The sequence below is a fragment of the Gnatocerus cornutus genome, chromosome 4 (assembly GCF_029298725.1).
Source record: "Gnatocerus cornutus isolate USDA-ARS CGAHR chromosome 4, icGnaCorn1.1, whole genome shotgun sequence".
Lineage (NCBI taxonomy): Eukaryota > Metazoa > Arthropoda > Insecta > Coleoptera > Tenebrionidae > Gnatocerus > Gnatocerus cornutus.
The window spans coordinates 4,076,631-4,102,985 of NC_142236.1; the positions used below are offsets into that span (position 1 = coordinate 4,076,631).

At 38.9% G+C, this 26,355-nt stretch overlaps 2 protein-coding genes across 5 annotated transcripts; one reads left to right on the forward strand and one right to left on the reverse strand.

Moving 5' to 3' along the window:
- fwd (phosphatidylinositol 4-kinase beta fwd) lies at positions 1 to 24,612 on the forward strand. 4 transcript variants are annotated; one of them, XM_088033623.1, is made up of 8 exons: positions 1 to 83; positions 137 to 208; positions 14,309 to 14,523; positions 14,878 to 15,486; positions 18,683 to 19,067; positions 19,122 to 19,565; positions 22,741 to 23,599; positions 24,391 to 24,612. In XM_088033623.1, exons 3-8 carry the CDS (start codon positions 14,366 to 14,368, stop codon positions 24,573 to 24,575), a joined length of 2,640 nt encoding a protein of 879 aa, XP_087889749.1. In that variant the 5' UTR covers positions 1 to 83; positions 137 to 208; positions 14,309 to 14,365; the 3' UTR covers positions 24,576 to 24,612. The 4 variants fall into 4 exon arrangements, with proteins under 4 accessions (XP_087889749.1, XP_087889746.1, XP_087889745.1 ...); XM_088033620.1 differs by lacking the exons at positions 1 to 83; positions 137 to 208 and adding an exon at positions 12,766 to 12,999 and having other exon boundaries at positions 14,301 to 14,523; XM_088033619.1 differs by lacking the exons at positions 1 to 83; positions 137 to 208 and adding an exon at positions 12,766 to 12,999.
- On the reverse strand, positions 6,777 to 8,249 carry LOC148176135 (protein disulfide-isomerase A3-like). Its single transcript, XM_088034918.1, has one exon. It carries the CDS (start codon positions 8,247 to 8,249, stop codon positions 6,777 to 6,779), a length of 1,473 nt encoding a protein of 490 aa, XP_087891044.1.
- Positions 24,613 to 26,355: the final 1,743 nt, after the last annotated feature.

The window sequence follows — 26,355 nt, forward strand, 5'->3', positions numbered from 1 at the left end:
TTTACTCAATAAGTTATAACATTTGACAGTTCTAGTGTCAAATGTCAAGAAGATTTGAAATCTCAATAGTTCAATTAGCAATTGTAAGGTTTTGTCGATTTTAATGTTTGGTTTTCTAATGTATGAACATTTCTAGCTCGACTCAACACCACATGATGATGTTGGCAAGTGAATCAGACTTTCAACCGGAATTCTATTGGCCCGAAAGGTAAGAGGAATTAAACCAAATTTCAATTTGAACGGTTTCGGCTGGTTTTAACGCACCTGTGACCAAAATCTCAACATTTTCGGTCAAATATTCTTCCAAAGTTGTTACAGTTGCGACCAAAAGTAGTAGGCACAATTTTCTCAAAAACTTAGTTGCGTAAATCTGGGTTTCAAGTAGTCAAAATAAATTACAGTTGTTTTTCGAGCGACATTAATAAAACAAATGAAAAAATCGACAAATTGTTCTTCTGGAAGCTAAAATTGTGTGTCTTATGCATTTTAGTGTGGCAATGGCATACTTTGGCTATTATTTCTTTGACTTTTGATTGTATTATTGTAATTACATAATTGCCTACTTAGCGTTAATAGTTCTAATGACATATTATCAGTAGTTTAATACACTCGTTTTTAAACCGTTTTACAATAACAAAAATGCACCCTTTTTTGCCCCTCAATCTACCTCTAGGATTTAAACTACGCAGCCCTGACTATTTAACTTTGAAATTTCAAGTCATGTCTTTAATTGAATTAGCCGTAAAATTACAAAGCCACCTTGACTTGAGGTTAACCGATAAATCCCAGACCTGCCAACGTGTAAAAAATTCCAAGGCCGCTCGTTTCGCTCGTTCTTCCTCAATTTCTAAATTTCGCCAATCGAAATCGGCATTTTTCACTTGATTAATGCATTTAAATGGTAAACAATGCAATTTGAAAGTGTTACACGCTGTCCTGTTAACATTCAATTAAAAAATGAAATGAAATGAAAGTGGGTGAACAGCGCAAGTATTCAAATGATGTGAAAGAATTAGAAATAGAACGAAATGTGCAGGGGCAATGCACTGGATTTATGGGGGAGCACGTTTTGTTTGGGTAGTAAATCACAGAAATAGAAAAAGGTCCGAAGGGAGAAAACGGAGGCGATTGTTTTTTTTACATATGGCCTAAAAATGACATTGAGGAGTGAAAGTGGAGGCCACTCGAATTGTTTCCGCGTTTTAATTAAAAAATATTAGCAACATAGTTGGTAGCACTGTTTTGCCTCTCCACAATGACAGGCTTTGGAATTTTAGCGCAAGTTGGTAGGCCTGTCGATGGTGACAGTTGGGCAACGTAACAAATCGTCCAAATCTCTTAAACCCCATTAAAACCAACTTTCTTCTTCAGTAAAAGTAAAAACTTTCACGATGCTGCTTCCATTTCATAATTTACCAATCACTGGGAATCCAACGCAACTAAAAAATATCTAAATTACGCAAACATTTGTGAAACGTGACGGAATCTGCATTAGCATAACTTCACGCCTATGTTGCATTAGATCCCGTTAAGTCAAATTGCGAAGTACCCTCAAATCAGTGCGTACGAACATAATTTGAAATGTCATTACGATGACCCCTCGAAGACCTTTTTAAGAGTTTCCGTTCCTTTGTTACAAACCCTACTTCCAGTGATTAGGCCGTGTTCAGTCACTTGAAGCGTTACGTATCCTGTATGCACTGTGAGAAAATGTTCTCGCCGTAGTCACCGCCCCGCCCTTTGCCCACATTCCAAGGTCCCAATGGGGGCCAAAAGCGCCACCACGCCGACCAAAGCGGGCTCAGATCCGCCGGATTCGGTGGCCGCTTTGAACAGGGAAAAATCACCGAGATAAATTTATGATCACATTTAAGCCACTTGCGTCCAAATTTAAGAAATCTGTGTTTTTTTTGTCATTTGAAGACTTCAAATTGCTCAAAAATAATAAATATCAAACAACATATTTTTTTTTTGGAATATCAAAAGTTGAAAAGTTTTCAAGTCACGCAAAACACGTCGAGTTTGGAGTCGTTTTATAGGTTTTTGGAGCCAAAAATGTCACTTCTGGTATTTAAATCGCGATTTTTCTTCCCGTTTTCGTGATAGATCATAAGGGATCCTGATCTGAACCCAATTGAAATTTTCTGGTGCATTATAACACTTTATTCGGCATCCCGCTCTTGTTATAATTCACCATTTACGTCAAAGCCGACGTTGCGATGAACTCGATGACGAGAATTTTATGATCACATTTAAGCCACTTACGTACAAATTTAAGAAATCTGTTATTTTTTAGTCATCTGAAGACTTTAAATTGACCAAAATATCAAATAACGTAATTTTTTTTCCTCAAATATCAAAAAAAAGTTGAGGTCCTGATTTAGCCCCAGTTAAAAAGTTCTAAAGTCACACAAAACACGTCGAGTTTGGTTTCGTTTAATATGTTTTTGGACCCAACAATGTCATTTTTGGTATCCAAATAGCGATTTTTCTCTCCGTTTTCGAGATAGATCATAAGGAATCCTGATCTGAACCCAATTGAAATTTTCTGGTGCTTCATAACACTTTTTTAGGCATCTCGCTCTTGTTATAAATCACCATTTTCGTCAAAGCCAACGTTGCGATAAACTCGATGACGAAAATTTTATGATCACATTTAAGCCACTTGCGTACAAATTGAAGAAATCTGTTATATTTTGGTCATCTGAAAACTTTAAATTGCCCAAAATATTAAATAACGTAATTTTTTTTCTTTAAATATCAAAAAAAAAGTTGCGGTCCTGATTTAGCCCCAGTTGAAAAGTTCTAAAGTCACGCAAAACACGTCGAGTTTGGTCTCGTTTTATATGTTTTAGGACCCAACAATGTCATTTCTGGTATTCAAATCGCGATTTTTTTTCCCAGTTTTTGAGATAAATCATAAGAGATCCTGATCTGAACCCAATTGAAATTTTCTGGTGCATTATAATACTTTATTCGGCACCCCGCCCTTGTTAATTATTCATATTATTCATCATTTACGTCAAAGCCGACGTTGCGATGAACTCGATGACGAAAATTTTATGATCACATTCAAGCCACTTGCGTTCAAATTTAAGAAATTTGTTGTTTTAGTCATCTGAAGACTTTTAATTGCCCAAAATATCAAATAACGTAACTTTTTTCTGCAAATATCAAAAAAAAGTTGACGTCCTGATTTAGCCCCAGTTAAAAAGTTCTAAAGTCACGCAAAATACGTCGAGTTTAGTCTTGTTTTATAGGTTTTTGAACCCAACAATGTCATTTCTGGTATCCAAATCGCAATTTCTCTCTCCGTTTTCGAGGTAGATCATAACCCCATTGAAATTTTCTGGTGCTTCATAATACTTTATTAGGCATTTCGCTCTTGTTATAAATCACCATTTTCGTCAAAGCCAACGATGCGATAAACTTTTTTTGAAAAATATCCAATATTAAGAAACCTTTTTTTAGAGCATCAAATTTGTGACAAAATACATATTTGCCGACAAAATAAAAATTGTGTATTTTTTTGTAATTTAAACGTTATAGATCGTAAAGCAATCATTTCAAACTCAATATAAATAATAATTTAATTGATTCAATTTAAAAGCAAATATTTTTAATACATATATTTTTTTTTAAAGTATCCAATATTCGGTGCTTTTTTCCCTGCATCTCCCATGACCCATTTCCCAGCGCCGCGACGCAACAAAACGTACAAATGCGGCGCTGTTTGTTTTCCCGAGATAAATTTAGACGGCGATGGCAAAAGCCGTGAAATCAGTGGCGTCCGCCTCCAGATTTGTGCCATATTGAAATGTCCATGGTCGCCGAAAACTAGTCGAGTTTGGTCTCGTTACATATGTTTCCGGGCCTGAGAAAGTCATTTCCGGTGTCCGCACTTCGATCTCTCTCTTCGTTTTCTTAGTACGATGAAGTTTACTCGTAATTTGAACGCGCTTTCTACCTAACGATATTTATACTTTGTGCTCTGTTTCTCCGCTAATTATTTATGTAACACCTAGAAATAATTGCGTTTACTTTCCGCGGAAACGGAAATCTTTAACATTCGTCATGAAGATGACCTCTGAATTTCCTTGGAAATGACGTCAGGCGCAAAAGTCGCCAGAAATATCAGTAATTGGCAGCGATAGCGGCCACGTCATCGCTAAGTAAGTGACTTAAGTCGTCTTTTCGAAAAATCGCTGGTGTCAAGTTGCCGTTACCTTGTGACGTAACGATGTGGGCATCAACCTGTTACCCACACGTCTCAGTTTCGAAAGGATTGTGCAGTTTCCGCTCTTGCGATATTGGTGTAGGAGCGAAAATGGACAGAAACTAATTGTGAGCCATGACACCCTGATCTGGACCCAATTGAGTTTACATGGAGCTTTCAATTAGCCTTCGTTCTTTCCCGATTTGAAACATCTGGACTTTTTAATTATGCAACGAAGATCAAGGTTGCTTCCCAAGGCCAAACAATGAAATCCGTACCATGCACAGGCAGCTTGATCTTGTACTTTTATTGTTTGATCGCGTAAACAAATTCTATCGATTTGCAGTGCAGATGCGATTTATTTACGGCCGTCACTTTGAGATTTACGAGCGCCGTCATTTTTATTACGCGATAAAATTTCTAGTGTCTTTTTACGGGTTTACGGGCGGTAATTGAAAATTTGACCTAATTATGTGGTCTACCTGAAATAGTCGCGAAGTTAGCTCTAATGTTGGGGGAGGGTCGAAAGGTCACTTGCCTCATAAAACATTCCAGAGCGGAGTCGGCTGTGAAATGTTTTCGTAATGTGACAGCAAAATGGCGGCTGAGGCGTATTTTCGGATAAGGAAAAGAGTGACGTAAATTCTTAGGAGTTTAGATAAATTTTTATAGACTTTGGAGATTTATGGGCGCATTTATGGATATTTTCATCGTAAACGAGAGATGAGTGGCGGAGGAAACCAACCGCATGGTTATTTCAGGCAACCATGGGAATTCAATTGGGCTCAAATCGGACAAACACGAGAATTTATCGATTCTGGCGAAGACGAGCCAGATTTCAATTGGCGCATAGGAATTTAGAGCTCAAAATGCATGAATATTCACAAGTGGCAGCCTCCTACGATGTCTGGTTTAGAACATAGAAAAACTCTAAATGTCAACAGTCACCAGTCGTGATCTAATGCATTTTTTGTGGCAATTTGTCGCCTTAGCGCAAATTTCAGATTCAGAAATTTTTGCAAAAAAAAATATATATTTTTTTATTTTTGATCACATTCCAGCCATTTCTCAATTTAAAAAACGTGCCACGTTTTAGTGTTTAAAGTCTTCTGATTACTAAATCTATCCAACAAACTGCGTTTTTACTCAAAAAACGAAAAAAAATTTTTTTTGATTTGGCCCTAATTGGGATGCTTCAAGGTCACAGAAAACCCGTCCAGTTTGGTCTCGTTATATAGGTTTTTGGACCCAACAATGTCATTTCTGGTATCAAAATCGCGATTTTTCTCCCCGTTTTCGAGGTAGATCGTCAAGGTATCCTGATCTGAACCCTATTGAAATTTTCTGGTGCATCATAACACTTTATTCGGCACCTCGCTCTTGTTGTAATTAATCATTTCTGTCAAAGCCAACGTTGCGATGAACTTGATGACGAAAATTTTATGATCACATTCAAGCCACTTGCGTACAAATTTAAGAAATCTGTTATTTTTTGGTTATCTGAAGACTTCAAATTTCCCAAAATATTAAATAACGTAATTTTTTTTCTTTAAATATCAAAAAAAGTTGAGGTTTTGATTTAGTCCTAGTTGAAAAGTTCTAAAGTCACGCAAAACACCTCGAGTTTGGTCTCGTTTTATAGGTTTTTGGACCCAACAATGTCATTTCTGGCATCCAAATTGCGATTTTTCTTTTCGTTTTCGAGATAGATGTTAAGCTATCTTGATCTGAACCCAATTGAAATTTGCTGGTGCATCAAAACACTTTATGCAGCATGCAGCTCTTGTTATACATCACCATTTTCGTCAAAGCCAATGTTGCGGTGAACTCAATGACGAAAATTTTGTGATCACATTCAACCCACTTGCGTTCAAATTTAAGAAATCTGTTATTTTTTGGTCATCTGAAGACTTTAAATTACCCGAAATATTAAATTACGTTTTTTATTTTCTTTAAATATTAAAAAAGTTGAGGTCCTGATTTAGCCCCAGTTGAAAAGTTCTAAAGTCACGCAAAACACGTTGAGTTTGGTCTCGTTATATAAGTTTTTGGACCCAACAATGTTATTTCTGGTATCCAAATCGCGATGTTTTTTTTCGTTCTTGAGATAGATCATTAGGTATTCTGATCTGAACCCAACTGAAATTGTTTGGTGCATCATAACCCTTTATTTGGCACCTGGCTTTTGTCATAATTCACTATATTCTTTAAAACCAACGTTGCGTTAAACTCGATGACAAAACTTTTTTGATCACATTGAACCCACTAGCGTCTAAATTCAACGAAACTGTTTTTTTCTTAGTATTTATAGACTACAAATTGCCCAAAATATCACAATATGTAATATTTTTTTTAAACACTACAAAAAATGTTGAGGTCCTAATTTAGCCCCATCTAAAAAACTTCAAGGTCACGCAAAGCACGTCGAGTTTGGTCTCGTTTTAAAGGTTTTCGGCCCCTCCAATCCCATTTCCGGTGTCCAAATGCCGATATCTTTCTCCGTTTTCAAGATAGAAGGGTCGGCACCCTGATCTGAACCCAATTGAGAAGTCGTGGTGCATCATAACTCTTCTTTTGACACTCTTGGCATGCCCTCTTTGTCATAATGCACCATTTCCTTTGAAGCTAGCGCCGCTATGAACTCGATGACATCCTGGATGTTCTCTTCGCCGGGGTACCACACTGGTGCAGTTTTATAATTTCTCTTTAAGAAATAAGCTCCCGGGATGTCCCTACCGGCGAACACTGCCGGTACAGCGTTTTCCACCATGTCCATTTTAACAATGGCGATGTCTTCTTCCTGTAGCAAATCGGCGACTTTCTTCAACACGGCGGTGAAGGTCATGGACCTGTTCATGTGAGTATACAGGTCTATGAAGGTGTCTTTGTGGTTCTTCAAGACGGCGTCCTCGAAGTTGTGAGCTGTGGCGATGATGATGGCACCATCATTTTCTGTTATATTCGATTTAGTGAAAGGAATTAGGCGGTTGTTGACGAAGTCATCCACGAAGGTCTTGAAAGTCTCTCTAGTGAAGTTTTCGGACATGACGTACTTCTGGACTTCCAAGTCTATGCCAATGACGAAAGGGCGCATCTTGTTGTTGTAGTCCACTTTGAAGTCCACGAGGTCTTCTTCAAAGTCTTCTTTGGCGCTGACGGCCATTTTGATCTTATCCTTGTATTCGTGGGCTGTCTTCATCATGCGGTTCCTCCAGTACTTTACCTCGTTGCTATCTCCATGGGGGTCAGAGGTGTAGTACAAGATAATATAAGGAATCACGAAGTTATTTCTGTTGGTTGGAGTTCGATGGTAGATCAGTCCATGGTAGTTCCTAAGGATGAAGTTCCTGATATCTCCAATGATTTCTCTTCCTGAAAACAACAGTCTTTCTTCTTCGTACCGATTGAAGACGTTACTGGGACGAAACAACACGATACCATTGAGGACTCCTTCCCTCATCAACAGTTTCTCACACCTCGAGAAGGCAAATATAATGTACTCCTTCCACCCTTCAGCGATCTTCATGAACAACTTCTTCAACTTCGAATCTTCTTCAAAAAACCCCACGACGACCACATCAATTTGTTTCTTCAAGAACTCCTTAAACTCATCAATATTCTTCAACTCAACAGCCGCAGGTACCACTTGCGCCCTCATGAACTTAATCAAAGAAAGAGTGTCTCTGGAGCTCTTATACCTTCTGGTTAACACCCCATTTTTGTAGAAGTGGATCGCCGGTAAATGAAGAGCAACTTGCTGCTTCTCGCATGTCTTTTTCCCCAAGTCCGAGCAGTCCATCTTACCCACCTTCACCGGGAGGCTGTTCTCCACCATAAACTTGGCGGCGCGGGCGTAATGGGGGCGGAATTTTCGACACAGAACGCTCCAGGGGATGAAGTACATGATCACGAGATTCTGGTGTCTGGTGAGGAGCTTGGGTAAGTTCACATCGGTGAGTCGGAGGACGTGCTCGTCGCGGGGAAGCGACGGGGGGACGAGGAGGAGAAGAAACAGGAGAAGTTTCAGACGCATAGTCACGGGAATTTTGACAGATGCCAAAGTGACGGGACCGGGAAAAATTCATAGCTTACTTGGTAGTTTAGAGTTTTAAAACACCACAAAGATTCAATTGGGTTCAGATCAGGGTACTTCTATTTCTATCTTAAAAACGGGGAATGATATCGCTATTTGATTACCGCAAATGGCATTGTTAGGTCCGAAAACCTATAAAACGAGACCAAACTCGACATATTTTGCGTGACCTTGAAGTTTTTCTGTTGGGGCCAAATCAGGACCACAACTTTTTTTTCAGTATTTGAAAAAATAATTGGGTTTTTTTTAATTTTGGGCAATTCGGAGTGTTTTGATAACAAAAAAATTACAAATTTCTTGAATTTGGACGCAAGTGGCTTTAATGTGATCATAAAAGTTTCAACTTTGGGTTTGCCGCAACGTTGGATTTAAAGCAAATGGTGAATTATGACAAGAACAGGGTGCCGAGTGAGGAGTTATAATGCACCAGAAAATTTCAATGGGGTTTAGATTAGGGTGCTGCCTCTTCTAATTTGTAAACGAAGAAAGATATCGTCATTTGGATACCAGAAATAGCATTTTAAGGTCCGAAAACCTATACAACGAGACCAAACTCGACGTGTTTTTTGCGATTTTGAGAATTTTTATTTGGGGCTAAATCAAGACTCCAACTTTTTTTTGATATTTGAAAAAATAATTGATTATTTTTAAATTTTGGGCCAATTGAAGTGTATAAATAACAAAAAAAGTTCAAATTTTGTTAATTTGCACGCAAGTGGCTTGAATGTGATCGTAAAATTTTTGTCATCGAGTTTGCCGCAACTTTGATTTTGAAGGAAATTATGAATTTTGGCACGAGCGGAATGCCGAATAAAGTGTTATAATGCACCAAAAAAATTTAATTGGGTTCAGATCAGGATACCTCATCAATTATCTCAAAAATCGAAAAAGGAATCGCGATTTTGATACTAAAAATGGCATTCTGGGGTCGAAAAACCTATAGAATGAGACCAAACTCGACGTGTTTTGCGTGACCTTGGAATTTTTCAATTGGGACTAAATTAGGACCTCAACTTTTTTTTTCGATATTTAAAGAAAAATTATATTATTCGATATTTTGAACAATTTGGAGTCTTTAAATAACAAAAAAATTACAGATTTTTTGAATTTGCGGGCAAGTGGCTTGAATGTGATCATTAAACTTCAAGAAAAATATACCCGTTGTGAAAAAAAATCTCGATGACAATCAATAGTGGCTCTGCCCCCATAAGGGTGCGCCTCTGGGGGCGGCAATACCCTCTAAGGAGTGTACCGCTAATCGATACAAAAATTGCCGCTAGAAACGTGAACATCACAAAATTGTAGTCACGCGATTCCAATTTCCTAATTGAATTTGTGGGTGCATTTCTTGCATCGTAAACTCACCGGCTGACGGTAAAATTAGCCGGATTTTTCGCCTTGACTTTGTTTCTATTTCCACTTTTTTTAGGTCACTGAGGCCCACCTGTGGTAACGGTGACGTTTTTTCAATCTCAGTTAACTGTGCGTTTGGAGTCATTCTCCGGTCATTAATATGGTCATAAAAGCAAAAGTGATGAGGGTAACGCACTTATGAAATAGCCACATCTGCAAATCGCTATAAATTCGCAAGTGGAGTACTGAGACCGAGAGTGTTAACCCCGATAAAAACGACAGAGTTTTAGGGTCGTTTTGTAGATGTGCAACGACCTTTGGGTTTTTTCCGACATGCGGGTCACGTTATATAATCCAATTATGGAGATTAGTGGCTTTAATGTGATCAATTGTCCATCCTTGAGACGGCACTGGAAAGCCCAGACGCTCTGATGTAAACACATCATAGCAGCCTCTGGAATTTGAATACGTTGGTCACACTGCCGGTCGTGACAAAACGTCAATTTGACACTCAACGTCAATACAATGTTATCAAAACAAAACTAATCAATTAAGTTATTGACAAAACGCGAATTTGATGACTGTCAAGGCTTCGATAACACCTTGATTATGTCATCATTTTTTCCACACCAATTCGTACTGATTCAAATCAACACCTTATCATCATGAGAAAGTTTTCTTGGCAGGAAGTGCTAATTGCAATTCTTCGTACTGCGAAATTACAGCGCTGCTACTGCTTACATTACGTTCTCAGAAACAAAAAAATTCGTAATTTTCGTCTCGAGTTTTAGGTCTGTTTGCTATAATTATTACGACATTTGTGATGTAATGTGGGATAAATACATGTTTGGATTTGTTTTTATGATGGTCGAGAATGTCTATTATTTTACCCAAACGTGGCATTAAAATGGTCTAATGGAGCGTCTTTTTTGAAACAAACAAAAGAGAGTGTGTGCTCGTATCTCGGAAATCAAGAGTGCTACAACGGAGCGGTCACCAGAAATGAGCTTTTCGGGGTCGAGAACCCAAGTTTCGAGACCAAACTCGACGGGGTTTTCGTCATTTTGAAACAAGTCAATTGGGGTCAAATCGGGAAATTCTGGTGGACTGGATATTTATTTATTTTGTATTGATTATTTTATCTATTATCATAATCCAGCTCATAAAATCGTGACAATAGATGAAAATCTCGTTTACGATTATCGCAGGGTTCCTTACAAGTTAACGTATCTCAAGAACAAAGAGTGCTGTGACGAAATGAACACCAGAGATGAGTTTCCAGGGCCCGAAAACCTATGCATCGAGACCAAACTCGACTAGTTTTACATCGATTTTAAGCGTGTCAATTAGGGTCAAATCGAGGTATACAGGTGGACACTATACATTTTTTTGTACATTTGAGATCTAAAGCGCAGTTTATTAACTCTAAGTAAAAATATCACTCAATATTGTCATCGGGTTCTGCACAAGTTAACATATCTCGAAAACAAATAGTGCCATGACGAAATCAGCACCACAGATGGGTTCCTCGTGCCCGAAAACATGTAAATCAACACCAAACTTGACCAAATTTTGATGATTTTTGGGCAACTTAATTGGTGCTAAATCGGGATAATTTTTTGACTAAAATAAAGAGTGTTATGAAAAAACCCAATGAGTCAACACCAACTTTGTCACATTTTTCTTATCAATCTAATCAAGTCATCATGATTAATTTTCGAAGTATCTTTAATCAGACAATAAACAAAATGGAGGAGCATAAATCAATAAACCAAGTATTCGGGTAAATCACAATTATTTCAATACTATCTTATCTTACATTCTTAAAAGGTTAATTACTCACACGATAACCGCGGCTTTGTCGAAATATTTTTTCTATTATCATTATTACTATTATTATCAATGCCGAATTTGTTCTTTCCAAATAAACGGAAGATATGCAAACTGCGCAAAGATTAATGCAGTGGCCACCAATCTGGACCGATCTGAATACAACTAAATTAAGTTGACAGTTATCGCGGTAAAAACTTAAATTTCCGATTTGACCCCAATTGAAATTTCCAATCTCATGGGAAATGCATCGAGTTTGGTGTTAATTCATAGGTTTTCGACCCCGAGAACCAAATTTTCGGCGAGAAAATTACGATTTTGCTACCCTATACCTGATTTAAGTCCAATTGAGTTTTTCAAGGTCGCCCGAAATGAGTCGAGTTTGGTATCGTTGTTTGGGTCTTAGGACCTAAGAAAGTCATTTCCGGTGTTTCCGATTAGATATCTCTTTAGGTGCTCGAGATAAGATATCGTTTATGGAATTTTAAGACGAAAAGTGGCTAAATGGGTCATTTTTTTCAGCATTCCTAGCCCAGAAACCGTGCGAGTTACTGAATGACCCTGTATTTTCTCCATGATTACGGCTATTATCGAACATGTGGGTCTATTAAAGCCAGTAACCAACGATTTAAACGGTGGTTTATAAATAAGAGACCATTTACGCATAATTTACTAGGAACTCTTTAATTTTCAACGATTCAAGGTAATTTGTGTTTATAATAAACGCACGTTGAAATTTTCGAAAAAAATTGAATTTCCCGCCCACTGTTCAAAACCAAAATTTTGACAAATGAAATGTCATTTTTGTGAAATGTCAGTGTAGCCAATCAGTGTTGCCAAACGAGCAGGTGCTTTTTCGAGATGGTGAGTGCAAAACTTGATTCTTATCGCGCCGTGATTGAGCCAGAGGAACCAAAAAAGGTTGGGGCACCTGTCAGCACCACCTGCCACAAAAAAAAGTCCCCAGATGCGATTTTTCGGTCCGAAAATAGAAAGTGTCAGAATTTCCCTCTCGAGAGTCATTTCCCGAGAAAAACCAACAAGATTAGCATAATTCAAGGCTCGTGCGCTCGGTGCACATGCACCGAGGTGCGTGACCTTTGCCCTATCTAAATTTCCCCCGATAAAAAACCGCGCTTGGGCTAATCCGTCTCTGTGTTCTCTCTTCTTGGTTCTCTGCTTGTTTTTGTTCGGTTTTATTGATAAAAAACTGAATTGTAAAAAAAATCTGGTGAGATTGTTTGCTTTGGGTTGGCATCCGTGCTCCCCCCACTCCCACCAGTGCGCAGTATGGCGTCTCTACCGTGGCAGTTGTGTTTTGACGCTCTTAGAATAGTAGCTCTGATCGCTTAGTTCGGTGGAAAATCCGCCCGAAATCACGTCCATCGCGAAAATTCCCCGTACGTGAACGTGAATGTGCGTGTTTTCGGGACGTTTAAGGATATTGTGTGTGTCAATATGTGGTTTTGACAGTTCAGCGCGACCCTGGATTTCTCTGCAATAGAAAGTATTTCAGCATTTTTTCACAACATACGATTGTCCGCTTTTTGGAACACGCGAAAATCGACCGCTTCCGACCCCAAAATCTGCAATTTCCGCGTTGTTGCCGAAAGGGCACACCCATCGCTGTGTTGACAGTGGCAGCGATCATGGGGGGGCTCGACCCCAAAATAACAACAGTGCGATTTTCTTTTGGGGTCGGAGGCGATGCGATTGTTTACACAGCCGCGGATATTTTCGCGATTTTAATTGAGAGGGACGAGGTGTAACCTAGTTTTTACCAGCTTTCATCACAGAAATGGAATCGTTTATCACAAATGGATGAAATGTTTATCAGTATCGCTGATAAGACGGAAGAATGCGCTCTCGAAATCTCAAGGACGCCGTTGTCATTGTTCGGTTTTTTATTGTCAATTAATCGGATTAGCCTATTTTTGTGGATGATTTGACAAGTGACACCAGCCTACTTGTTTTTTTACACGACCTTCGGTCTAGAAAATATGACTCATATTTTCGAAAATTTGCTAAATATGTGAATCACATTTGATTATTTTACTCTTTATCGGAGTGGGAAGTTTCCAATTTTTGTTTTTCATAGAAAATTGCACTTTTTATCTGGAAAAGTTGACAGTCGCCGCTGATAAGGCCAAGGATTTCATTAAACCACAAAAACATTGCAAATTTCATTGAAGTTTAGGTCACAATTGTTTTTCGGACACTTGTAAATGTTTTATCGCTCTGTATATTTATTGTGTTTGTCCGAAATTATTTTAAATGTTTTGATTCCCTCTGTATATTAATTTTGAAAAACTAGACAATGAATTTTGTAACTTCGATACAAAATTTTTAAGATCGCACTGTATATTGACACCTGATTTGGCTCCTGCAGTGTCCCAACTGAAATGTGAAACAGCTCCCAGCTTTAATTTTGAGCCACCTTGTATATTGACGCTTCAACGCCGAAAAATTACGGTAATCTGTCATCCATCCGCGGCCTCCTTGATGAAATTTCGACGTCCGATTTCTTCGTTCGATTTTTGTTCATTTAATTTCGTAACTTCCCGTTTTCCTTTTCAAACTATAAATTACGGAATCCACACAACTCTGAATAATTAACTCCGTTTTACGGTATCTGTAGTAAGTTTGTGACGTCTCTGGAGAAAATCAATTCGAAATACGAAATGTATAATTCAGTCGTGACGTCACAAATACTGATATTTGGAGAAAAACCGCGCAGATGTTCAGAGAAACATCTGCCACGCGCCCCCTTGTTTTATGTGCCGAGCCCTCTTGATTTTGACCGATTAGTTTTGCAGGTAGCCCCGACTGTGATACGTGAGCGATGGAATGGCGTAATTGAGAAGAAGAAGAAAATGAGCGAAGTACAAGCGAGTGTGGCGCACGTGAAGCGGCCGAAGTTCGTCGGGGGCTGCAAGGATAACGTGCCGTCGGTGCATGGGAGGCCCAATAACAATTTAAGTAATAAGATTCGATTGAGCAATCATCAAAGGAACCTCAGTTTGGATTTCAGGTTAGTATCGAGGTTTGACTGTAGGTGAGAAGTGGGGTTGAGGTTCGACTGTAATGAGTCCACGCCCCAGTCTAGACCTTTCCTAAAAGTGGAATGTTTTGGTCTCCCTAGTTTCGAGCGGCGATTAGTCATGCCGAAAGAATTTCTCGGAGTTATCTGAAAGAGCAATTATAATCTCCCTGACCCCGACATCGTTCAATTTACCCAATGAGCGTTTGTTCGATTTGTTTGTCGAAGAAGGAATTAAGGTTATTGAAACCGATGAAAAAACGGGAAGTTGGGGCTTTTAGCGTGTAATACGAGGCCAGGGGCGCGGTTTCTCCCTGTATTAATATTATTGTGTTGTTGTTGTAGATCCATGGGGATCCTGCTGCCCCCCGTGGCGCAAGTAACGTCTTCCCCCGGGACCCACCTGACTCTCCACCACCGCAACCGCAGTTTGGATTCCGCCCTCCAACGCATCCCCGAAGTGGACGTCACCCCCAGCCCGGAATGCGAGACTGTCACCACTGTGTTGTTGGCCACCGACCCCAACCCTTCGAAGACGACGCAAAGGGACGAACTGGCGAGTTTGGGTTCGGACGACTCGGGGATCCTCTGCGGGAGCGACAGCGGCTCCAGCGATAGTAACACGACGCGGGAGTCTTCCGTGGAGTACCATGAGAGTCGCGAGAGTCTCGAAGAAGTGGTGGACAATGTTAAAGTGGACGATGATGATAAGTCGAGTGACGCGGCGTCGAAAGGGTTCGGGATGTTGAGGTTGTTGGAGAGTAAAGTGTTCGACGTTTCGATGGCGATGCATTACCTCTTCAAGAGCAAGGAGCCGGGAGTGCAGAGCTATATCGCGAATAAGATGTTCAGCTTTGACAATCACGAGGTGGACTTTTATTTGCCGCAGTTGGTGTGCATGTATATACAGATGCACGACGTCGCCGAGGTCATACATCCGTATCTGATTCATAGGTGAGTTTGATAAACGGCGACTTTTCCTTTCTTTCATCGATTTCCCGGCGTTTTAAGGAAATTAACGTTAAAAGCGTGCTGACAAATCATTTTTGGCGAATGCGCCACGAAAAGTAGGTCGCCGGACCGACGGCGTTTTCTGGAGCGTTAACTTTTCTTTCATCAGGCGACGCCCATTTGGGGAAAATTCCGGAAAACCCAAGCAAATCCACATCAAAGAAGTCAATATTTACACCGCCATTAATCTATTTTCGCGGTTCGAAGTAGAGGCTTGTTTTAGCGATTCGGAACTGGAGAAAATCACGTTTTACAGCAATCTAACGCCGCGAAAACAATTGTGTTTTTCATAACATGGCAATTACCCGTTGAACGCGCATTCTTTTAGTACATGCTCGCGAATTAATCTCTTTACTGTTGGAATTGGGGCCCTCCAAGGCGCTAATGAAGAAACTCCGTCGACTTTCGACTTATCTTTGTGTGTTTGTCAATATAATCCGCGCTATTGTGTTTGAAAAAAGGTCGTTTTTCTATCGTTTAGCACTTGTTACCAAGCATGGAAACGCACTTCAATCGTTAGTTTTGACGTATATGCAAATGGCTAACGATCGTTTAAGTCAAATCATTCTTATCACGGATGATAAAAGCGAGTTTTTATCTTTATTTTTATTTATTTCAAATGAACGCAATTTGAAGGCGAGTTGGCGCGGTGATAATATCGGACAATTGAATTCCTCTGCGTAGGTAATTAACGACACGTTTCAAATGCGCCACACGTGCGACTGCAATTATGCTTTTTCCTTGTTCCGTAATTTACATAATTAAAAGAGAATGAAAATTTATGTTTTTCTTGGTTTCCTTTAGGCTGGAGCGCGTGGGATTTGTTTTTGCTCGCTGCGCTCGCCGAATATTGTTGAAAACGCGCGTCGCAGTTTGTCGTAACAATTGGAGATGTTTGCAGTAGCACGAGACTGATTTCTACGATTACCTTGGTTTTGCGCGCTAAAAACAATTGGGGACGTTTGTGGTAATGCGCGATTTGTTACTAAAATATAGTTCCGCTGTTCTCCCTAAAAACAGGAATTTGTAGTAACACAGGATTGTAACTCAGGTGCAGCTCGTTTCGTTTGTTAAAAACACTGCATTCGTGGTAACGCTATTTTAGTTTGTGAGATAAAGCTCGCTTAGCTCGCATTTAAAGATGCGGGATTGGTTACTCAAATACATCTCGCTTCGCTCGATGGAAATAGTAGTGTTCGTAGTAACGCGGGATTAGTCATTGGAATACAGTTCGCTTCACGTACTAAAAACCATTTGAAGTGCGTCCGTGGTAAGGCGGAATTAGTTTCTAAAATACAGTGCGTTGAGCTCACTAAAAACAAGCATTCGTAGTAACGCAAGAATGGTTACTGAGATACAGCTCGCTTCGCTCGCCAAGACTGCATCCATGGTAACGTAAGAGGACTTTGTGAGATACAACTCGTTTCGCGCGCTGGAAACAGTTGAGGGTGTTTGTGGTAACGTGGGATTAGTTACCAAGATACAGCTACTTTCATTCACTAAAGATAATTAAAACATGTTCGTGGTAACGCAGGATTGAGTACTAAAATATAGCTAGCTTAGCTTACTAAAACAGACGTTCGTAGTAACAAAGGATTGGTATCTTAAAAACACCTCGTTTTTCTGGCCTAGACTTGACTTCCCCTCATTTCTTTGACTTGCTCTTATTTCCTTGTTATTTCGTAAAACTTACCCTGAATTCTTTGTGATTTTGTCCAACCTTTACTTATTTCCTTGTAATTTCGTCCAACTTCCCCTTTATTTGCTTGTTATTTCGTTAAACTTTCCCTGATTTCCAATTGATTGCCCTTAATGTCTTAATGACTTTTTGTGATTTTCTATTAATTTTCCTGATTTCCAAACGATCTCCCCTAATTTCCTTGTGCTTTCGTTGAAGTTCCCCTTATTTCCTTGCTATTTCGTAAAACTTCCCGTGAATTTCTTGTGATTTCGTCTAAATTCCCCTGATTTCCTTGTGTTTTTATCCAACTTCCCCTTATTCCTTTGTTATTTTATAAAACTTTCCCTGATTTTCTTTTGATTTCGTTCAACTTTCCCTGATTTCCTTGTGATTTCGTCCAACTTCTCCTTATTTGATTGTTATTTCGTAAATCTTCCCCAAATTTCCTATTGATTGCCCCTCATGTCTTCATGATTTCCCCTGATTTTTTATTGATTTTCCTGATTTTCAAACGATTTTTCCTAATTTTCTAAGATTGATTCAGATTTACAAGGGAGGTTAACTCCTTTCTGCATCCGTAGTAACGCAAAATTACTTTGTAAGATGCAGATCGCTTTCGCTCACTTATAACAGTTGAAAGTTGTGTAGTAACACACATTTTATTTCCGATATAAAGCTTCCTTTGCTTGCCAACAACGAGAGGTGGTAACACGCGGTTGGTTACTCAAATACATCTCGCTTCGCTCGCTAACAACAGTAGAAGGCTCCTACAGTAACACGAAATTCACTGGAATACAGCTCGTTTTGCTCTCTAAAAACAATTAAAGCGTGTATTTGGTTACAGCTCGTTGTGCTCACTAAAACCAGGCGTTCGTAGTAACACAGGATTGATTATTGAGATATAGTTCGCTTCGCTCGCCATAAAAGGGCCGCATTTGTGGTAACACAAGTTAGTTCGCTCGATGAAAACAGTTGGTATTCGTGGTAACGTGAAATTGGTTACGAAGATACAGCTCGCTTCGCTCGCTGCAAACAGTACAAGGCTCCTGTAGTAACACGGAATTAGTCACTGGAATACGTGGTAACACGCGTTTTTTTTATTCACTCGCGTAAACAGTTGGAGGTGATTGATCAATTGAAGAGTAACACCGAATGGGTTAGTGAGACATATCTCGCTTTGCTCGCTAAAAGAGTTGGGTGTATTTGTGGTAACGTGAGACTGGTTATTAAGATTTCGTCAAAAACAGATGGCGTTTGTAGTAACACGTTTGCTGTGATGAGAGCATTCGTGGTAACGCGGTATTGGTTAATGTAATCTAGCTCGCTTCCCTCGCTTAAAAACAGAAGAAGGCGTCTGTAGTACCACGAGATTGGTCACTGGACCAAAAACATTTGAGTGCGTCCGTGGTAACGGGGTAACGAGAAAACTTATACTGAATCTAGTCGTCTTTGTTGCAGATGCCGGCAGTCTGTAGACTTCTCCTTAAAATGTGCCTGGCTCCTCGACGCCTACAGTTCCGACGCCTCCTTGCCGTCGAAGAAGAAACCCCTCGGCATCAAACTCCGCAACCTCATCCTCTCCGACGAGCTCCGACCCAAACCCCACAAACCTCTCGTCTCCCCAAACCTCAACACTCCCCCGAAGAAATCCCACCAGAGATCGCAAAGTGACGCTTCCGCCCTTTTCATCGGTCCTCGTCGTTCTTCGTCTGCTGGTGCTTCCCAGTTGTGTCTTGGTGATTTGACGTCAGGACGCGCCTTCGACAACGGTTGTACATGTTTCGAGAGTTGTCGAGGCGTCGTCAACGACCTGCGAGGGAAAAAGACTGAGTGCACGTGTTCGGTGAGTTTTCCCCTCATTTTTCGCATTTCGTGGTGTTTATACTAGTTTTTCTAGGCTCCACGGTTGGCACCCGAGCTGGAATTCATGAAAGCTTTAATCACAATCGGAAAGTTGCTATCTTCCATTCCGACGAAGGAAGCGAAGACCACGCGACTAGTGGCGGAACTGACCACGCTCAACCTCAATCTCCCGGCGAGGGTGTGGTTACCTCTGACGACACGACCGCACCACATCGTTAGGATTCCGCCCCAAGTGGGCGCCGTGCTAAATTCCAAGGACAAAGCGCCGTATATTGTCTACGCGGAGGTGGTGGAAGTGGACGATTTACATACTTCGATCGTCACGTCGAAGATCATGCCCACGTTGAGGCATACGAAGTCCGAGGAGAACCTCGGGGGCGGCGACACCACCTCCTTGTCGGCGTTCAGCTTGTGCGGGGGGCTCTGCGACGACAACGACCCCGACTGGAGCCAAGAAGACGACGAGATCTCGCAGCAGGTAAGACTATATAGGCGTACAGTTCTATTTACAGATTGTTTAGGACACCTACAAATTACCCTTATCAACACAATTTTTGTCGGCGGCGTAAAAAGTTGATATTCAGGCGATTCAGCCGTTGAATTTCGAGCTCTTCTTTGCGAATCCAAGTCAGAAAACGGCGACTATCAGCGAGAAATCGTCGTTTAGCATCGCAATTAGCCGATTTTTCTAAGAATTTTGATGATTTCGTGCAGATTTCTGCTGTTTTCTTGGAATTCAGCCGTTGAATCTTGATAAAAATTGCTGGTTTTGTAGATTTCGAGTTTTTCTTTGCGAATTCAAGCCAGTAAACATCGAAAATCAGCGAGAAATCGTCGTTTAGCATCGAAATAAGAGGAATTTTCTGAGAATTCAACTCACCATAGATTCGACCAATAAAAGACATTTATTTTTTCAAATAAACCAATCACAGCAAACTTTTCTTGGAAATTTTCACTAGTGAAATTTTCAGTGAGAATTTTGATGATTTCGTGCAGATTTCAGCTGTTTTCTCGCGATTCAGCCGTTGAATCTTGATAAAAATTTGTAGTTTTGTAGATTTCGAGCTCTTCTTTGCGAATCCAAGTCAGAAAACGGCGACTATCAGCGAGAAATCGTCGTTTAGCATCGCAATTAGCCGATTTTTCTAAGAATTTTGATGATTTCGTGCAGATTTCTGCTGTTTTCTTGGAATTCAGCCGTTGAATCTTGATAAAAATTGCTGGTTTTGTAGATTTCGAGCTTTTCTTTGCGAATTCAAGCCACTAAACATCGAAAATCAGCGAGAAATCGTCGTTTAGCATCGAAATAAGAGGAATTTTCTGAGAATTCAACTCACCATAGATTCGACCAATAAGAGACATTTATTTTTTCAAATAAACCAATCACAGCAAACTTTTCTTGGAAATTTTCACTAGTGAAATTTTCAGTGAGAATTTTGATGATTTCGTGCAGATTTCTGCTGTTTTTTCGCGATTCAGCCGTTGAATCTTGATAAAAATTGGTTGTTTTGTAGATTTCGACCTCTTCTTTGCGAATCCAAGTCAGAAAACGGCGACAATCAGCGAGAAATCGTCGTTTAGCATCGCAATTAACCGATTTTTCTAAGAATTTTCATGATTTTGTGCAGATTTCTGCCGTTTTCTTGGAATTCAGCCGTTGAATCTTGATAAAAATTGCTGGTTTTGTAGATTTCGAGTTTTTCTTTGCGAATTCAAGCCAGTAAACATCGAAAATCAGCGAGAAATCGTCGTTTAGCATCGAAATAAGAGGAATTTTCTGAGAATTCAACTCACCATAGATTCGACCAATAAAAGACATTTATTTTTTCAAATAAACCAATCACAGCAAACTTTTCTTGGAAATTTTCACTAGTGAAATTTTCAGTGAGAATTTTGATGATTTCGTGCAGATTTCAGCTGTTTTCTCGCGATTCAGCCGTTGAATCTTGATAAAAATTTGTAGTTTTGTAGATTTCGAGCTCTTCTTTGCGAATCCAAGTCAGAAAACGGCGACTATCAGCGAGAAATCGTCGTTTAGCATCGCAATTAGCCGATTTTTCTAAGAATTTTGATGATTTCGTGCAGATTTCTGCTGTTTTCTTGGAATTCAGCCGTTGAATCTTGATAAAAATTGCTGGTTTTGTAGATTTCGAGCTTTTCTTTGCGAATTCAAGCCACTAAACATCGAAAATCAGCGAGAAATCGTCGTTTAGCATCGAAATAAGAGGAATTTTCTGAGAATTCAACTCACCATAGATTCGACCAATAAGAGACATTTATTTTTTCAAATAAACCAATCACAGCAAACTTTTCTTGGAAATTTTCACTAGTGAAATTTTCAGTGAGAATTTTGATGATTTCGTGCAGATTTCTGCTGTTTTTTCGCGATTCAGCCGTTGAATCTTGATAAAAATTGGTTGTTTTGTAGATTTCGACCTCTTCTTTGCGAATCCAAGTCAGAAAACGGCGACAATCAGCGAGAAATCGTCGTTTAGCATCGCAATTAACCGATCTTTCTAAGAATTTTCATGATTTTGTGCAGATTTCTGCTGTTTTCTTGGAATTCAGCCGTTGAATCTTGATAAAAATTGCTGGTTTTGTAGATTTCGAGTTTTTCTTTGCGAATTCAAGCCAGTAAACATCGAAAATCAGCGAGAAATCGTCGTTTAGCATCGAAATAAGAGGAATTTTCTGAGAATTCAACTCACCATAGATTCGACCAATAAAAGACATTTATTTTTTCAAATAAACCAATCACAGCAAACTTTTCTTGGAAATTTTCACTAGTGAAATTTTCAGTGAGAATTTTGATGATTTCGTGCAGATTTCAGCTGTTTTCTCGCGATTCAGCCGTTGAATCTTGATAAAAATTGGTGGTTTTGTAGATTTCGACCTCTTCTTTGCGAATCCAAGTCAGAAAACGGCGACAATCAGCGAGAAATCGTCGTTTAACATCGAAATAAGCCGAGTTTTCTAAGAATTTTGATGATTTCGTGCAGATTTCTGCTGTTTTCTCGGAATTCAGCAGTTGAATCTTGATAAAAATTGCTGGTTTTGTAGATTTCGAGCTCTTCTTTGCGAATCCAAGCTAGAAAACGGTGAGAATCAGTGAGAAATCGTCGTTTAGCATCGAAATAAGCCGATTTTTCTAAGAATTTTAATGATTTCGTGTAGATTTCAGCCGTTTTCTCGCTCCCCTAAACACGTTGGTGAATTTTTCTAGGACTATATAAAAACTCAAGATTATCACTTATGTCTCTTAAAAAAATCTTTTTGATGAAGAAAAATTTCAAAATTTACGATAATCACGTAATAAAAAAAATTATTACTTATTACATTTATTTTTTAGTTCTCTTTTCAATTTTTTTCGGAAAATCTTAATACTGGCATGATGTTATAAATTTTTAGCATACCAAATAAAAAAAATTCAATTCTATATATTTTTTTTATATGATTCTTCTCCTAATGATTTCACAAACATTTCCAAGGAAATCGTTAGGAAATAACTAGGAAATCAGAGGAAATCTGGGAAAATCAGTAGGAAATATCAGGAAATCCGGGAATATCAAGAATATGCCATTTTTGAGGCATATTAATTCCTCCGTTTTACTCATCGGAGACGGCGTCCAAAAATCATTGATCTTCTGTTTTAGTACACGCAGCTGAAGAAGCACGTGGACCGCGACACCATCTCGCAGATGAGCCAGGAGTCGAGCGACTCCCGCGAGCCCCCGATGTGGATCGCCGCCGGGGAGATCCGCCGCCGCCTCTCGGACTCGATCCACGAGGAGAAGAACAAGCAGTTTACGCACGACCCCCAGGACCCTTCAGCGGCTGTTTTGAAGGAGCCATGGGACGATAAGGAGCGCCGCATCCGTGAAAGCTCTCCCTATGGTCACCTCTCCACCTGGAAACTCCTCAGCGTGATTGTAAAGTGCGGCGACGACCTCCGGCAGGAACTCATGGCCTCGCAACTCCTCCAGATGTTCCAGAAGATCTGGGAACGCGAACACGTGCCTTTATGGGTGCACCCATACCGCATCTTGTGTCTGTCGAATGATAGTGGTTTAATCGAGCCCATCCTCAACACGGTCTCGCTCCACCAGGTGAAGAAACACCGCCAATTGTCGCTGCTGCAGTACTTCATTCAAGAGCACGGACCGGTGACGTCCGAGGCGTTTTTAACAGCGCAGAAGAACTTTGTGCAGAGCTGCGCGGCGTATTGTCTCTTCTGTTATTTGATCCAAGTCAAAGACCGACATAATGGAAACATTCTGTTGAAGAGCGACGGACATTTGATTCATATCGATTTCGGATTCATCCTGTCGATGTCGCCGAAGAATTTGGGGTTCGAAACGTCGCCGTTCAAACTCACCGCCGAGTTCGTCGAAGTGATGGGGGGCGACCAGTCGGACATGTTCGAATATTTCAAAATTCTTATTCTGCAAGGACTGGTGGCGGCGAGGAAGCACCAGGATATGATTATCCCTCTGGTGGAGATCATGAGATCAGGTAGATTTCATTTTATTTCCAATATGAACTCAAAATAAAAAAACAAAACCGGATGTTTTAAAATTTGGAAATCAAAAACTGAATATTTAAAAATTTTAAATTTAATAAATTTAAGACAAATCCAAAATTTAGGAAAACCAAAATCTAAAAAAGTTTAAAATACGAAAATTCTGAAATTTAAACATTCAAAAATCAATAAATTTAAAAATCTAAAAATTAAAGTACACAAAATTTCAAAAATTGGTAAGTTCCAAAATAAAACAAGTCAAAAAAAAAAATAAAGTAAAATTTAAAGTTTAAACTGAAAAAAATCTAAAATTCAAAAAACTAAAAAGACTTAAAAAATTTAAAATCTAAAAAGACAAAATTTTCAAAATGAAGCAATTAAAAATAAAAAAAATATATAAAATGTAATAAATTAAAAAAAAAATTGAAATAACTAAAATACAGAAACCTTAAAATTCTAAAATTAATAAATTTTAAAGTTTTAAAATGCAAATATTCCTATAATTACAAAAATTAAAAATTCAAAATCTAATAAAAAAATACAAAATTCAAGAACACCAAAATATAAAAATAATAAATTCTAAAATCCAAAAGTTTAAAAATCCATAAGTTCTAAAAGGTAAAACTCCAAAATTGAAAAAAAATGAAAATTCAAAAGGTAATAAAGAAACACAAATTAAAAAATTTATTAAATACAAAAAATTCAAAATTTCTAAAATATAAAATGTAAGAATTAAGTAAAAGAAATGAGTTTATTTTCGCCGTCTAAGCGTCTCTATTTTTAGGTTCCCAGTTGCCTTGCTTCAAGTCGGGAGCGGCGACGGTGCAAAACCTGAAGAATCGTTTCCACATGAGCATGACCGAGGAGCAGCTGCAGCTGGAGGTGAACCGGATGGTAGAAGTGAGCATCCACTCGTTGTCCACGAAACTCTACGATGGTTTTCAGTATTTTACAAACGGCATACTTTAACCATTGAATTTGTAAAAATAGATTTGAATGAAGTTTATTGTTTTCATACTCTGAGAGAATGACGGTTATAAAATGCTCAAATGTTAATTCAAACACCAGCTGTAGTGTAAGTTTAGTGGAAAAACAAAGTGATCTGATTTGTTGCCATGAGACTCGGTGCGCGAGGGAGAATACTCATCGGAGGCCAAAAATAACGAATTCAAAATATATTTATTTGTGTTTGTGGCGCGGTTATCCAATTGTAAATACATTCCAAGTATTTGTACAGATGTTAACGATACTTTTTTTTAAACTGAATAATTCTAGTTGTAAATATTTCATGTACGATTAGTGTTGAGTCTAGATTCACATTATCCATCCATTTTTGAAATTAACTAAGATATATTATATTGTGAACTTGACTGAAATTATAAAAATGCAAAAAGACTGATGTCAGCAGTAGGCTTTTTGCAGTGTTAGAGTCTTCAGTTTCTTGCTTTCGTTGATACCAACTGATTCAATCAAAATTTCTTCGACGGCGAACCAGAATACTATAGGCTGATTTCACGGAACCTGTGCATGTTTTATTATGAAATTTTTGAATATTGTATTTTATTATATTATCTATGAATTGTATTTAAAATAAACGATTATAATTAAAATACACGCCTCATTTCGAATTTCCCGCCCTAAATTAATCAATGAACACGTCAACACAAGTAAGCTATGAGCCCCTCGGCGCCTTCTTTGTTGAAATAGGCAACCAGTAATACATTGTGTTACTCGGCTATTATGTAACGGTGGGGCTCCAAATTCACACCACAGGTCCGCCTGGGGCTCCTTTATCGATCGGTGTCTTCAGAATCGCTCTACATCACTTGGTTTCCCAGATATTCACGTTTAAATAATGGGGTAATTTTGGGGTAAATCGCGAATAACTCCCTTATTAATCCGAATTTTTGCAAACCAATTGGAAATTCGTTATCTACATAGAAAGGCTGTTCTTTTAAACTCAACAAATCCGAAAAAACGATCATGAAATTTCTTGGACCAAAGGTATATTCCATGGATTTTTCAACCCTTAAAACGTGAATAACTCTTTAATTTATTTAGGGATTTGGTTGAATTTGGTAACATCCTGCTTTCTAGGGCCCCTTTATCGATTGGCTACGGCAGAATTGCTCTACGACCTCTAGTTTCGAAAAACTCATAAAAAAAATAAAAAAAAATAAATAAATTTTTTATATTCTAATAGCGTGTTTCTCGGGGTAGTGGGTTAAGTCGAGGGCCCCAATTCCGAATCTGTGGTCCCTTTTTTAAAATTCGGCTTAATAACGGAGATAGCATTTTTGAGAAAAATCAGAGAAATTTAAAAAATTTTGTCGGAAAAGTTCATTTTTCAGAATTTTTTCCGATTTTTCTCGAAAATGCTATCTCCGTTATTAAGCCGAATTTTGAAAAACGGACCACAAATTTGGAATCTGGGCCCCCGGCTTAACCCACTACCCCGAAAAACACGCTGTTAAAATATCGAAAAATTTTTATTTTTTTTATCATTTTTTTAGGGATTTTTCGATTTTTCAAACGCGAATAACTCGAAAACTAAGCGTTGTAGGGCAATTCCAACGCCACCAAAAGATGGAGGGTCTATAGGGCAAGAGCTGGTACCAACCTCAAGCAAATCCCTCGGTAAATAAAGGAGTTATTCGCGTTTGAAAAATAGAAAAATTCATAAAAAAAATGAAAAAAAAAATTAAAAAAAAATAAAATTTTTCCAAATTTAAATAGCGTGTTTTTCGGG

Coding starts and splice junctions, on each gene's coding strand:
- fwd (XM_088033623.1), top strand. CDS start 14,366: ATGAGCGAAGTACAAGCGAGTGTGGCGCACGTGAAGCGGCCGAAGTTC. Junction 19,068..19,121: donor AGACTGAGTGCACGTGTTCG/GTGAGTTTTCCC, acceptor TAGTTTTTCTAG/GCTCCACGGTTGGCACCCGA. Junction 23,600..24,390: donor GGTGGAGATCATGAGATCAG/GTAGATTTCATT, acceptor CTCTATTTTTAG/GTTCCCAGTTGCCTTGCTTC.
- LOC148176135 (XM_088034918.1), bottom strand. CDS start 8,249: ATGCGTCTGAAACTTCTCCTGTTTCTTCTCCTCCTCGTCCCCCCGTCG.